We start from the raw sequence: 16672 nt of genomic DNA, 5'->3' as shown, positions 1-16672 counted from the left end.
ACCTAGACATGGTATAATAAAATTGTCAAAAGTAAAAAAAGAGAGAATTTCTGAGAGCAGCAGAGGAAGAGTGATTTGTTATACACAAGGCACTCCCTTAAGACTATTATAGGCTTTCTCAGCAGAAACCTTGTGGGTCCGGACAGAGTGGGATGACATATTCAAAATTCTGGGGGAAAAAACCCAACCCAAAACAAAACAAAAAAACCCTGTAAACCAAGAATAGTATACCAAGCAAATAGTCCTTTAAAAAGGAAGGAGAAATAAAGACTTTCCCAGACAAGCAATAACTGACAGAGTTCGTCAGTCCTAGACTTGCCTTACAAGAAGTGTAATGAAAACAAGAATCTGAAATGAAAGGAACTGCAACTGCAACATGATAGTATATGACATATAAATCTCAGTGGTAAAGGTAAACATATACTGTGTTTCCCTGAAAATAAGACCTGACCAGACAATCAGCTCTAGTGCGTCTTTTGGAGCAAAAATTAATATAAGACCTGGTCTTATTTTACTATAATGTAAGACCAGGTCTTATGTAATATAATATAATATAATATAGTATAGTATAGTATAGTATAATATAATATAATATAATTAATATAATATAATATAATATAATATAATATAATATAATATAATATAATATAATATAATATAATATAATACCGGGCCTTATATTAATTTTTGCTCCAAAAGATACATTACAGCTGATTGTCCAGCTAGGTCTTGTTTTCGGGGAAACACTGTAGACAAATACAGAATAATGAAATACTCTACAAATCACTTTTAACCATAGCATAAATGTTAAAAGAGAAAAGTACTAAGAATAACTATAAACACCAACATTTGTTGATGGATATACAATATAAAAAGAAGTAAATTCTGACATCCATATCATAAACTCTGTGTGTGTGAGAAGTAAAAGTGTAGTTTCTGTGTGTGATTGAAATTAAGTTGGTATCAGCTTAAAATAGACTGTTAGAACTATGTTTTATGTAAGCCTTACGGTAACCACAAAGTAAACCAGTATAGAAGATATACACAAAAGAAAATGAGAAAGCAATCAAAACATGTTTCTACAAAATATCAACAAACACAAAGGAAGACAGCAACAAAGGAAGAGGGTAAACAAAAGCTACAAAAGAGGAAACAATTTACAAAACGCTAATAGTAAATCCTTTTCTATCAATAATTACTTTAAATGTAAATGGAATAAACTACCCAATCAAAACAAATGTCTTCTGTTAGCTGTGGGGTTTTCATATATATGGCCTCTATTACAGTGAGACAATTTCCTTTTATTCCTAATTCATTGAAAGTGTTTATCATGAAAGCGTGTTGACTTTCTATTAAATGCTTTTTCTGTATCTATGGAGATGATCATGTGATTTATAACCTTTGTTCTGTTAATGTAGTTTATCACATTAATTGATTTCCATTTGTTGAACTATACTTGCTTTCCAGAAATAAACCTCATTTGGTCATGGTGCACGCTTTTAATATGATGTTGAATTTGGTTTGCTAATATTTTGTTGAGGTTTTTGCATCTATATTCATCAGAGGTGAATTTTTCAGAGTTGTAGTTTTCTTCTCTTACAGTGCTTTTTTTCTTTCTGGTTTTGGTATCAGGATAACGCTGGCTCATAAAATAAGTTTAGGAGTTGCCCTCTTTCAATTTTTTGGAAAAATTTGAGGAGGATTAGCATCAATTCTTATTTAAAAGTTTGGTAGAATTTACCAGTGAACTGGTGATTACTGACTCAATCTCCTTACTAGTTATTGATCTGCTTTGGTTTTTCTATTTATTCATGATTCAGTTTTGGCAGATTGCATGTTTTTAGGAATTTATCCATTTCTCCTAGGTTGTCTAATTTGTTGGCGAAGTTGATTCTTATAATACTTTTCATTTCTGTGCCATCAATTGTAACATCTCTTCCTTCATGTATGATTTGAGTTTTCTTTTTTTTTTTCTTAGTAGTATAACTAAAGGCTTGTCAATTTAATTGATCTTTTCAAAAAAACAATTCTTAGTTTCACTGATTGTTTTCCTATTGTTTTCATGGTCTCTACTTCATTTATTTCTGCTCTAATCCTAATGTTTCCTTCCTTATACTAACTTGGGGCTTTGTTTGTTTGTTCTTTTTCTAGTTCTTTGAGGTGTAAAGTTAGGTTGATATTTTCTTTTTTTTATTGTATGTGTTTATCTCTATAAACATCCCTCCTAGTACTGTTTTTGCTGTGTCTTTTAAGTTTTGGTATGCTGTGTTTCTAGATTTAGGTAGGATGTAAATGAAGATAAATAACTAAATAAAGATCTAGTGTTCAATAACAACAAACAAAAGATATAACAAATTTGCAGTACAAATATACATTGAAACAAGTGCTGCCACAGGTCTGTACCTGCACAGACCTTATGAAGTCTAACTTACTAACTTAGATTCAAAATTTCTAATTCAACATAGAATACAGCTCATCTAGTCCCTCTGATCAAACTCAAACACACACACACACACACACACATACACACACACACACTGATATATATAATCTTTTATATACAGAGGGTGCCAAAAAAGGTATATATTTTAAGAAAGGAAAAAAACTGTATTAAAATTGTAATACAATAAATGACACTAGCACTCATTTGATTAACGCCACCTTTTGAGTGAACGTGGTACTACATATTGCTACTGTAATCCAATTCAACTTCGAAAAGTAATACATGGATGACATCTCTTAAAATGTGTACATTTTTTTGGCACCCCAGTATATCAAATATTATACATAGAATATACATGTACAATACCTAAAATAATTATTTCACCAGAAACAAAGCAAATATGAAAAATAATTTAGACATCAATTAAACAGTCTTTTGAGTGTTTTATGTGAGCTTTTTTATACAAAGTGAATATTTTTGGGGTAACTTGTCTACCATTGCATAAAGTTTTGAGGGCTCCCCTTTTTATTTATTTATTTTTACCTTTTGCAAGTAAAGGACTGTTCCCTTTAGTACAGCATAAAAAGTTTTCCATCCTCGCTTTCCTCTTGGAGCTAGAAAGGAAAAAACATGAAAAATTTTATTAGACAAATTAGCATTTTAGAAAGAGACCCTAACTGCCATCTGTCACCGTGTACCAAAATTAATTCAAAATGGATCAAAGACTTAAGCACAATATCTGAAACAATAAATTGCATAGAAGAAAACATAGGTACTAAACTTATGGACCTTGGGTTCAAAGAGCATTTCATGAATTTGACTCCAAAGGCAATGGAAGTAAAAGCTGAAATAAATGAATGGGACTATATCAAACTTAAAAGCTTCTGCACCGCAAAAGAAACCATCGACAAAATAAAGAGGCAACCGACTGAATGGGAAAAGATTTTTACAAACAGTGCCTCCGATAAAGGGCTAATATACAAAATATACAAGGAACTCATGCAACTCAACAAAAAAAACAAACAACCCAATTGAAAAATGGGCAGAGGACCTGAAGAGACATTTCTCCAAAGAGGACATACAAATGGCAAATAGACATATGAAAAAATGCTCAACATCACTAATCATCAGAGAAATGCAAATCAAAACCACAATGAGATATCACCTCACCCCAGTCAGAATGGCTATCATCAACAAGACAAATAGTAACAAGTGTTGGAGAGGCTGTGGAGAAAAAGGAACCCTCATACACTGTTGGTGGGAATGCAAATTGGTGCAGCCACTATGGAAGGCAGTGTGGAGGTTCCTCAAAAAATTACGAATAGAATTACCATATGACCCAGCAATCCCTCTCCTGGGTACCTACCCAAAAAATCTGAAAACATTTATACATAAAGACAAGTGTGCTCCAATGTTCATTGCACCTTTATTTACGGTGCCAAGACATGGAAACAACCAAAATGTCCTTCGATAGATGAATGGATAAAGAAGTTGTGGTATATATACACAATGGAATACTATTCAGTGGTAAGAAAATATGAAATAGTACCATTTGTGACAACATGGATGCATCTTGAGATTATAATGCTAAACGAAATAAGTCGGACAAAAAAGCAGAGAACCATATGATTTCACTGATATGCGGTATATGAACCAAAAACAACAAAAGAACAAGACAAACAAATGAGAAACAAAAACTCATAGACACAGACAATAGTTTAGTGGTTACCAGAGGGTAAGGGGGGAGGGAGGTGGTAGATGAGGGTAAAGGGGATCAAATATATGGTGATGGAAGGAGAACTAACTCTGGGTGGTGAACACACAATGTGCTTTATAGATGATGTAATACAGAATTGTACACCTGAAATCTATGTAACTTGACTAACAATTGTCACCCCAATAAACTTTAATTTAAAAAAAAAAGAAAGAGACCCTAAATGATCAACACGATGATTGTGTTTCAATGTTCCTGCTTTAGTGGCTACCAAAACTAGTAATCATGAGAACGAAAATTTTCTTGAGCCTTACTGTATAACAGACAGTGTTCTCAAAATGTTTTACATGTCATGTAAAACACAATAATCATGAGGGGTAGGTACTAGTACTCTTGCTTTTTACAAAACCGAAGCACAGAGAAGTCATTTGTTCATGGTCATGTAACCAGGAAGAGGAGGAGGAGGAATCTGAACCCAGAGAGCACGGTTCTACAGCCTGCACTCTAGTAAAGATGACTTAAAGACTGGGAAAGCAAAAGAGGCATACTGGAAATAGATATTAATGTAAGAGAAAGTTTAAGAGGCTCATGTATCGGAGCCTTTATGGCTTCGCCAACGTTGCTAGGAATCATAAGAAAAAAGTCTCAGAATATAAAAGGACTCCTGTTGGCATTTCTCCCCCACACCCACCAATCAGATTATAACTTTAATTCTTCTTACTTTATTATAACTTTAGTCATTATTTAATTATTGTGACAACAACCTGTCATACCTCTGCTGCAGAGCTTGCTGCACTGTAACATAATTCTTTTGTCTAAATTTCTCTTTCATTAGATTGTGAGATAACCTTCATCTTTAGAACTCACAGAACTTGGCACAGAGCAAGGCAGACATTAGGCACCCTCATAATAATTCTCCAAATGAATCTTCTTTCAGACGCCCTCTCATTCCTTTTCTTTCTGTTTTCCTGGACTATAAAGTATATAGAATTTCTCTATTGACTTACATAAACTTGTACAGATTGTCTTCAAGCAAAAGGACAGATTAGTAAAACAGTTTACTATTTATTCTTAATCTTAATAAAATAAATCTGTAACTGGAAAATATTACCTGAAGGCCATTTTTCTAAACATGTCTATCCAAATAGATAGGGAGGGCTATTTATTCTTATTCCTTTGTCACCTATTTGGGTGTCTTTAGGCTGTCTTTAACTTAGACACCTGATTAAATTTGGAAGTGAATTCTTCTTAAGATTTAAATCCTTTAAATTTACTTTGACTGAAGACTCAAGAATCCTTACACTTGTAACATGGGTGACTATCTACCTACAGGACGTGTGTGCTCCTGCCAACACCATACTGAGATAGCCACCTGGCAAAAAAGGACTCAGAACATCCGCTCTGCAGGTTTCTAGGGGAAATTAAAAAAAACTGTCCCATCTGTTTCCATTATGTAAGGTTTAAAACTGTGAACTTAAAAATAAATTATCAAAAAAAGTATACCATCAACAAACAGCAAGTATTGGCGAAGATGTGGAGAAAAGAGAACTCCCGTGCACTGCTGGTGGCATTGAAAATTGGTACAGGTGCTATGGAAAACAGTCCGAAGTTTTCTCAAAAAATAAAAAATAGAACTACTTTATGACCTGGGAATTCCACTTCTCGGTATTTATTTGCAGATATCCAAAACACTAATTCGGAAAGATATATGAATCCCTATGTTCACTGCAGCATTATTTACAATAGCCAAGATGTGAAAGCAACCAAACTGCCCATCAGTAGACGACTGGATAAAGAAGAGGTGGTCCATATATACAATGGAGTATTATGTGGCCATAAAAAAGAATGAAATCTTACCATTTGCAACAACGTGGATGGAGCTGAGGGTTATTATGCTAAGTGAAATAAGCCAGAGAAAGACAAATACCATATCTCACGTAAACATGTGGAATCTAAAGAACAGAATAAATGAACAAACAAAACAAAAACAGACTCACAGATACAGAGAACATACAGGTACTGATGGTTGCCAGATGGGAGGGGTGTTGGTGGGAGGGGCTGGGTGAAAAGGTAAAGGGATTAAGAAGGACAAATTGGGAGTTACCAAATAGTCACAGGGATGTAAAGTACAGCATAGGGAATACAGATGATAATATTGTAATAACTATGTATGGTGCCAGGAAGGTATTAGACTAATCAAAGGGATCACACTGTAGATTATATAAATGTCTAAACATATGCTGTACGCCTGAAATTAATATAATATTGAATGTCAACTGTAATTGAACAAAAAGTATACCATCATCTCCTTTATAAAGAAAAAAAGTGACTACTATAAATAGAATCACAGATCATTAGGTATATATAGAAAAACAAATATTGGCTATTGTTCCATAGACATCAAACTCTGACATAGTTGACGTGAGCACAGGCTGCAGAAGCTATTGAGGAGTGGAACGGGGGGCAGCATGCTGTGGCGGAGGCGCCTGCCTGGAAAGCAGACCAGCTGGCTTCTGCACTTTGTCTTACACCCATCCTCCCATCCATCATCCCTGACCTGGGTAACTCCTGACCAGCCCCTCAACTTCTCAAGACTTCAGCTGCTTCATTTTAAAATGTGGACGGTTCACATAACTCAAGGCGAAGTACTTGCTAGTGTCGGAAAGGAATTCAGAAAAAACCTCTTGTGTTTTCAATAGGAGGCGCATGGGTCCTGGATTCTAAAGACTTTCCCCAACGCCCTGAAACCAGTTCAGTGGCATCCTGAGATTCCTTCAGTTCAGAGATGGACAAATCTATTTTTCTACTTTTCAGGTAGAAATCTGCTCTCTAGGAATCCGTGCATATGTGCATAAAATTTTTAACAGCTCTTTGTCATTACCACACTCAGCCTACTAGAAACAGTTTCTCCATCTGAAATGTGATCTTAAGTCACCCATGGGTGACTAATGCTATAAGTCAGTGAGCATTAACCCTGTATTGCATTCTCTACTTTTCCATCTCCCACAGAAGTATAAAACTTAATCTTGTTTTTGGCCCATTATAATTTAGTTGTTTAACACTTAAATGAAGCCACCTAACAAGATAACTTAGAAGCAAACGCTCAACAATGCATAGCTTAGTGTGGTATAAAAGCACTGCTCTAAATGATTTTTACATGTATTAACCTACTTAACCCACATCATGATTCTAAAAATAAGGTACTATCATGACTTCCATTTTATACATGGGATGGTGTGGGCACAAACGAGTGGTATTCAGAGAAGAACGGGACCACTGTGCACTAGAGCAGGCTGGGAAGGCTCACTAGAGGCAGGTTCAACTGCCCTGATCTTAAAGGCACATACAAGCGCACACAGCGCTTCTACGGCTTTTGTGCCCTTGTGAGGCTCCTCGTGTGAAACACATGGGTAAGACATCAGTGAATGAGGGCCACTGTTCCTCAGAACGATGACTGAGGAATGGGTTAAAACTGATTTCAGGTGGTTACCAGAGGGTAAGGAGGGAGGGGGATGGTAGATGAGGGTAAAGGGGGTCAAATATATGGTGATGGAAGGAGAACTGACTCTGGGTGGTGATCATAGAATGTGAGATATAGATGATGTATTACAGAATCGTACACTTGAAACCTGTATGTCACCCCAATAAATTTTAATAAAAAAACTGACTTCATAGCACATATTAAGTATATACAACTGGGGAAAGAGTTGCAACTGTAGTTACATAATACACGATGGGAGGAGCGAGGGAGATTATTGATTGGAAACCTAATGTATCCTATTGAAAGGCTTTAATGAGAAGGCAGTAGGAAGTTGGCAGGTAGGTAGGTGTACTTTAACAAACCTGGGTGCCTGTTGTGAAAGAGTGTTTACTGAGCTTGATCAGAAGATTCCATTTTATGGCTGTTTTTAATATGCATATTCAAAGTCCAAAGATAATCAATTGCTTTCTTCTTGAAAATACAAAATACTGGAATATTTTAATTTTAATCATTTGCCTCCAACCTTACATGATAATGGCATCTATTTACTTTAGTTTTTTTAATACTACTGAAATAGACAACATTTTTTTTTCTATAAACCACCATGTCTGTTTTGATTTACCCTCATGTTTACCATTACCTTTATATATTACTGCTTTCTGTATCTAAGATTGATTTTTGGAGGCCATTTTCAGATACTTCTTGTAAGCTATACTGAAAAGTTCCTTTAGTCAGGGTCTTTTGGTCGTAAATCTTTTTCTATTTTTGTTTACATAAAAATGTTCATTAAAAATTCTAGGTTGACAACTACTTTTTCTTATGAAGATATTATTTCACCATCTTCTGGTGCCTGTCATTGTTGGGATATCTATCTTGAGTCTAAATGTTATGTGTAAGTATAGTTTTCTTTAAATTTATCCAGTTTGGTTTTCTTCAGGCTTCCCGTGTATCATTTCCAAACACCTGTAGTCATTATATCTTTGAATACTGTCTCTTTCCACTATTTCCACTATTGTAACCTCTGCCACTCTAACTTCTCATTCCAGTCCACAGGGGTCTCCTTCATATTCTCTACCTTTTTGTCCCTCTGTGCTAAAAGCTGTGTAATGTTATCTCCAGTACGCCTCCTTGGGCACCCAGACCCAGAGATGCCCTGAGGATTTTAGCAGACCCAGGGTTAGCTTACTTCCCTTAATTAGAAAATATTTTATCATTTTTAGATGTTTTATTATGATGGAAGTTTCGATGGAAGACTTTCAGAATTCATTGGCCATCATACTGACAAAAATAGTCAACAGCTTTTTTCCTTCCCTTAAAAAAAATAGAAAGGATTCAACAATTTTGTATTCTAGTGATAATTCATCTGAAGTAGGATATAGGAGATAGCAGTTGAGGACAGAATGAGAGAAATTAGAACAAGGAACACCAGTAAGGAGGTTGTTACAATTGCCCAAATGAGAGAAAAAAGCCAAAATATGGACAGAGGTGCACAATAAATTCAGATAGAGAAATGGAAGGAAAGGGGAGGACGGCAATATCACTGAGCACCGATACAGCAGGGCTCTGGGCACTGGGCTAGCTTTAGAAACGTGTGTTCTATCGGAGCCAAACAATCCTTTTAATTTGATATAGACTGTCTCCATTTCACATGAATGTCCCCATTATTAATTGTATTTGCAGCTCTGAGAGGCAGAGGAAGCTACTGAGGAGGCTACATATCTAAAGATTTCAAAGCTATTGTACAGGGCAATTCAGATGAGGACACACGTGTAGGTGTACATTAGGAAGGAAAAACCGTACAGGGGACAATCCTTTGTAATGGTCAGGCCTGCTACTTCAGTGAGGTGGACGCAGGGGGCAGGGAAAGGAGAATAGGAGACAGAAGGGGAATGCAAGTCAGGCATGTTCTTTAATCTCGCTCAACTCCAGTACCTTCAACGGTATCCCAGCTCACCGCTATGGACTTCAGAACTGAGGCACCAGCCCCGTGTCTGCCTGCGCTCTCACATACTGCCCAGCCAACATTTCTGTGACCCAATGCTCATAGCAGTAATAATGATAGCAGTAGTAACAGCAGCAGCTAACATTGACTGAGCACATACTGTTTTACGCACTGCTCCAAGACTTGATGCGTATTAACGCAAGCCCACCACTCTATGCGGGAGCACTAGTATAAACTGCACTTTATAGATGTGGAATCTAAGACCCCACCTAACCTTCAACAATTGTTTCCACCTAGCACTGGCCACTTTCCCTCTGCGGGTGTTGGGATCCAGGGCAAGTTTCTCCAAATACCCCACAATGGCATATTGATTACTTTGATTTCAAGTCACTTGATAAGCAACCAGTGCAAGAAGGGCACATTGATCTTTTATTGTCCCCTTGAATGCAGTAAATCAAGCTCCCCTGTTGAAGTCCCCCCTTGCTCCAGTAGGGCTGAGAGAGACACCTTATCACTACAGCTATGGAATCCAGGGCCAAAAGCTTCCATAAACAAACCGTGTCACTGCTTTATTAATTTACTACGCAAGCCAAATCTTTGTTTAGATTCCTGGCTAATGAGCACCCAAACCTAAGTGTTTTCGTCCTGTCATTTCTTCACAAATTTATTGTTTTGTCTAAAACGTATAAAAAGTTGGCTGGTTCATCATTTCTGAGGGCATCATTTCTGATCTCCTGTGTGCATGTATTAAATTGTTTTTCTCCTGTTTATCTGTCTTGTATCAATTTTCTAATTAGTCCAGCAATAAGAACTCAAGAACGGTAGAGGGGGAATCTCCCCTTCCCTGACATAGTAAAGACCAGTTAAATCAGACTCTGGCTATAATGTCTTGATTAATTGGATACAGGGGTGAAATTCTGATTAAGAGCTGATTCAGCATGGACCCTGACCTATCAGAAAAACACTGCTCAATTAAGATTGAAGGAACACCCATGGTAAACAGTCTGTACAGCTGAACCAGTACATACACCCTGACCCCCAGCCCTGGTTGGGGGCTGTTTGTTATCCGCTATGGGTTAAAATAAGACATATAAAAAGTCAATAGGCTTCTGTGATTATTTTCCACCACCACCACCACCACCACCATCACCACACACACGCATACACACACACACACACGCATACACACACACACACACACACACACACACACACACATACACACAGAATATACAATTGGCAGTTGTTCCACAGGTGGGTATTAGAAATATTAAATCTTCAATATTACAAACCAGTTCTTATTAATTTTCTCATCTCTCTTTATTATATATTTGAAGAAATGTTTTTGGAAATATAAAGTAGAATGAACAATATTTTGGCTTCAATTATTACCAATGATCTTTGTAAAATAGTTAAGTGCATAACTGGGAATGAAAATACACGTTGTCATCCTTCTTTTCTTAAGAGAAAAGTATAAAAGATTCCTGAGCAATAAAATATTCAGTAAAGAGTAATAATGGATATGTGGCAGAAATAAAGTTGTCTACCTGTCTATCTACCTACCTACCTACCTATTTTTAATTCACCAAAAGGTATAAGCTTCAGGCAAAAGTTTCTATTTACATGCTGTACTCCCCAGCTTTAATATCTTCTAAACTGAACTGGGAACAGATTGTATTTAAGATCTTACTGTTCAATTTTTCTAGTTTATTCAAAAGGAAGATAATTTATTTTCCTACATGAAAATCTTGTCCTGTTTTTGACCACTCCTCACTCTGGGTTTCCCGATCATCTACTTTTTCCTTTTGTTCAAGTTTAGTATCAGGAAGACTTAATATGCATAGAAAAAGACATAATATGTACATTGCTTATTTTTTCTTTTTAATATACTGACCTTTTCTGTTGGCTTGAAAAACACGCTTCCCCTGCCCCAATAAAATGACAAAAATACCATTTGCTGCCTAAAGAGTGGAGCAGGTCAATAAGCCATATCCACACTAATGAGAAAGAATTCTTGAGTCATGCATAGCATCAAGCCTAACAGTGCACACCCTGCCTTGCTAGAAAACACGGGAAATACGAGGATGTGCTAGTTCTATGCAAAACGCCTGCATTTCCTCATATTACTGGAGGAAGACACTTAAAATATAATGAAATACCAAGGAAGGCATTGCAAAATAAATCCAACACCTTGCTGAACTTGGAAACAAAGATGTGCTCAGTAAAAGCTCTTACATACGACGAGTACAATTGGAATACATCTATAGTAGATTTACAGAAGGCACAAGATGTTTTCATTTATTTTTTATATGCATCACTTCATTTACTATTCAAAACAGCTTTATAACTAGCTGCACTTATTAACCCCGTATCAGTAAACTTAGGTATATCCAGGGCTTGAGGTCAGGGAGTAGAAGCAGTGAGACTGAAATCTAGCGCTGTCCATGTGCTGCTCATTCACGCTCCATAGATAACTCTCCGTGACAAACCCTAGATTGCGTGGTCGGCTTGGAGTCATCAATATGGGACATGATGACCTAAATGTTAAACAGTATCTGATACAGAAAATTTAGGCCATTATTTCATCCCATGTGCAATGAATGGTCTTGTAGGAACAGTATTCAACACAACACATCAGGTGTCACAAAATGAAACCCCTATAGGGCCCAGGATGACAATGCTTAATGCTGAGGTGATACTGTAGTAAGTGACCCGCCATTCCTGGAGAGGGGAGAGTGCACGCCCGTATCTAAAGGAACAGCTGCTCCTCAGTCTTGGTGAATGACCACACTGGAAAATAAAACCATTCTGAGTTTTCAGGAGAGGATGAAAAAAAAGGAAGTTTATGTGAAATACTTTATTTTTTAAAATGTTGGTAACTAATTAAAATGGCTTTAAAAAGACACCGTGGTCCAAACAAGACCTGCCAACAATGGCCTGCTCAAGACATTTTTAAAGTTGCTATATTATCTTAGTGACAACATCCAAAATCTGGGCTAAATTCTTAAAGCATCTCTCTTATAGGAGGAAGAGAAGTGCTACCTTGGTAGGAAGCAAGCGCCTCAGTTGTACATCACTAAGGCAGCTGAAGGCACAACTGAGGCGGAGGAGTTTGCTTTCCGAGATTGGTTTGCAAAGGATTTAGATAAAGTCATCAATGATAGCCCTACAAATCATTAAGGGAAGTTAAGGTAATCCTGGTATATTTATCCTTAACTTTCTTTCATAAAATATCCTCAGACAGCACCATGAAGTACTATTAAACCTTAATTAATAGAGTAACTCAGACACTTTCAGATTGCTGCCTGAAGCCGTGGAATCCCAGCTGTGCATAAAGGAAGTTACCTTTGGGAGATGAGTCACACGACATTAAGCAATTGATAGTATTCATTATCCCCAGGTTTACAACAGAGTGGTAGAAATAAAATAGTTCTACTACTGTTTTATATTTCTAAATGTCTTAGTTTTGAAACATGTAAGGAACTTACACATTTTTGGAAAATCCTTACAATCTTTCTCTTCAAGATTGGGAACTATATTACATGTACTCAACTCTATTTTATAAAAGGAAAAGCTGGGGCAACCTTAAAGGAACCAGAAGTACAACCTATACTGATTGTTTTTCCCAGAAAAAGATTCCCTTCCTTTCTGTGATAGGAATACATTTAAATTCTTGAGAGAGACTAGAACACGATACAAAAGAGAACTGGAAGAATATTTTGCCCAAGAAGTCCCCTGGAGGGGTGATGTTCACTCTGGATTTCATTCTATTCCTTTAAGAAATCAAGACTCTTACCCTAAGTCAGTCTTTCTAGACTGGCAGAAAGTACCCTGGACTGGCAGCTGGGAAACTTGGGTTTTATTCACACCATCATGTCCACTGTTTCTCTGATTTTGGACAAGTCACCTAACATCTCTGGTTATAAACCTATAAAATGAACATGCTAAGTGTACCAAAATTACTTTATAATGTTGTTACAATGTTCGTTACATACAGATTATTAGGTCACAGACCCTACCCCTAGAGGGCCCATATAGAGGCAGTTACATTCACAGTGAAGCTTAGTACAACGTGATAAGCTGCACACACCGAATGGTAGCATGGCACTAACCTAAGACAGTCACAATGGAATTTCAAGTAGGTGAAAAGAGGACGAGGTCATTAATTCTAATACTGAATAAAATTTGGAAGTCAGAGAAGATTTTAAATGAGGATTTAGTTTTCAGCAGGACTTTGAAGAGAGAAAAAAAAAGTTTTCTTTTGACCTTCACCATTTCTACAGTATTCTCGTATTTAGACTAAGACACCGAATCAAAATGTGGATCCCGATTATGGAAATCTCATAACATTGCTAATTACCATCATCCTTTATCAAGATGACTCTGGACAGAAGTCAACTTAGTATTTTTTATAGAGAACACCTGGTCTGAAATTCTGGTTTCACCTGAGTGACCTTGGGCAAGTCACTTAGCCTCTCCATGCTTCATTTCCTTTCTCTGTAAAATAGAAATAAAACAGTGCCCACTTCATACTTACTCTGAAAATTAAGTGAGTTAATATATGTGAATCCTTTACAACATATATTTTTTTTAAGGATATTGTCTGCTAAAAAACAATGCATCCAATTTTCATGCTAAAGCACAAAGATTTACTTTTTAAATTTCATTCATATAGTCAGGAATTTTTTCTTTGTTAATTGTCAATATTTTGAGAAGAAAAACTCCCCGACATTATTGATGAATTTTTAACAGGAAGGAGGTGCACTTTTTAATCCTTAATTTAAAGGAGGGTGGTGTGCAACACTTTTATTAACTTATTTATTATTTCTATTTTGTCCCAGTCTGTCTTGATGTAGCAGAGATCGAACATGAATGCAAACAATAAAAGTAAATAATGGGAGAAAGGTCAAAAGCTGACGGAGAACATTTTATTTAAGTAATAAGCTACAAAAATGTACAAACTTAACTTATAAACAAATATCTCTCTCCGCCTGGCTAGAACGCTTCACTGGGGGCCATTACTAGAAGCATGGGAAGAATTCAAAGGACCTGTGCTGAGGTTGGAAACGAGGGCAGAACATAACGAGAACATATCATCGTAAGTTAGGGGTACAGGAAAAAGCGCGCAGGCAGCAAGAAACACAACAATGACTCTGGATATATATTTTTTTCAGGAAAAACAGAAGTACTAGAGTCATAGAATTTTTTTTTAGAATTTTGAGAAATGAACTATACCTCATATTCTTTCCAGCTAGAATGTTCCTCCCCCAAATATCATCTTGACTTGCCCTTTCATTTCAACTAGGTCTCTGCTCAAATGTCACCTCATCCAGAGGTCTCCTGAATCACTCTATGTAATACAGCACCTGCCCACTTCCTTCCTTCTCTCCTCACCTTGGTTTTATTTTTCTTTGGATCATTTCACACCCATCTGATATATCACATATTTATTATTGCGCTCCCCCCTATACTCAAATGGAACCTCCAAGCAAGTACTTTATTTGGTTTGTTGTTGTGTCCAGAGAGCAGATTAAACACACACACACACACACACACACACACACACACACACGAGAAGAAAATCAGATATCCTAAATAGGCATGTAAATAATGTGACTCAACAAATACGAGCGATTTAAAAAAAAAAAATGTTTTCTCTATTATTTAGATGAAACACATTAGAAAACTCAGGTTGCTTAAAGAGAAGAGGAGGCAGTATAAAATTTTGGTACAGATTATTTCAACAAGATCATGTTAGATATGAAAATAAGATATCAGTAAAGACCCAGGCTCATAAAGAACAAATACAGCTTGACAAATTACTATGGTTTTCAAGGGTTAATAAAGAATGAACTTTTGTGGTAAGGGACTTCAAAATTCCAGGAAACAAACATGATGTCATAATTTTTTAAATTGAGGTATAAGTGACATATAATATTATGTTTGTTTCAGGTGGACAACATAAAGATTGGATATTTGTATATGTTGTGAAATAATTACCACAATAAGTCTAGTTAACATCCGTCACCATACATGGTTGCAAAATTTTTTTTCTCGTGATGAGGGCTTTTAAGATCTACTCTCTTAGCAACTTTTATATATGCAATACAGTATTGTTAATTGTAGTCACTATGCTTGTAATTCTTATAAACTGAAGGAAGGTGGTAGAGAACACGCTGTTTTTAATAACTATCTTAAAAAGTTGGACATAGCAAAACATTACTGAAGTTCAATAGCTTCATTATATGTGAAAGGTATGAACACTGAACTCGAAGAAAATCAAGCATATTAAGGTTTTTACATAATTTCTTGAGTAATTTATAGAGCTCATTATAAAACTTAGACAGAGGAAAGTGCTAAAATAAAATGTACGGTTGAATTATTACAGTCTGTCTGAGAAGTACAGGTAACTGCTGAATCAGAGAAGTAGGCTTATCAATGACACCAAATCACCTTTCTTCATCTTCACAAGCACCTTATGGCCAAGAAACATCAGAGTCCAAGCTACAAATAGCGATTCAGATAAGCCATTGTAATTATAAAACAGCCCAAGGCCCAGGGGCGCCTTTGAAATGCTTCAGGGCGAAAGCTACTGCAGGTCAATAGAAATCACTAGAGGCAAGGAAGGGCGGCTGCCAGCCAGAATCTGTTCCCCAGGGAATGTGAGAGCAGTCTGACTGCTTTCCCCCAAACTTAGGGGCCTCAGGAGAGACTTCCAGCTCTTCCTTCTGAAATGGGGCTCCTCACTCCAAGGCTGTTCATGCACAGGTGCCAGAAAAGAGCCCACTGTTGGGAGCTGCATCTGACGTGACGCCACTGAACATTTAACTCCGCTTTTCCAATTCAGGTGGAACTTCTACCATCTATTTAGACTTCCACCTTCCCCTAAAAGGAGAAGCAGAGGTCCTACTCTGGTATATCCTCTCCCTCCCTATGATAGGGGAGGTAGATAGACAGAAATGAGCAGGAGAAGGGACACCTAGCCCGGTTAGAAAGCCCCTTGCTGCAGCTCCTACTTGGGTCAAGACCCCTTGCAGCTGCACTCAGCTAGGGCACCAGCGCCTTAACTAGCCCAGCAGGATTCCAGGCTCA

General features: G+C 36.8%; 1 protein-coding gene across 9 annotated transcripts in view; it reads right to left on the bottom strand.

The window, feature by feature from the left end:
* The window catches only part of PSD3 (pleckstrin and Sec7 domain containing 3), a 428991-nt gene that overhangs the window by 56202 nt on the left and 356117 nt on the right, over positions 1-16672 (bottom strand). For all 9 annotated transcript variants that reach the window (XM_019742071.3, XM_019742072.3, XM_019742074.3 and 6 more), the window contains one exon: positions 2987-3057. In XM_019742071.3, the coding sequence (XP_019597630.3) occupies positions 2987-3057 (71 nt within the window). The remainder of the gene's footprint in view (positions 1-2986; positions 3058-16672) is intronic.

This window comes from Rhinolophus sinicus, chromosome 16, assembly GCF_057876585.1.
Source record: "Rhinolophus sinicus isolate RSI-liver-muscle chromosome 16, RSI-T2T, whole genome shotgun sequence".
Classification (NCBI taxonomy): Eukaryota; Metazoa; Chordata; class Mammalia; order Chiroptera; family Rhinolophidae; genus Rhinolophus; species Rhinolophus sinicus.
This window is presented reverse-complemented; position numbering and strand designations above follow the sequence as displayed.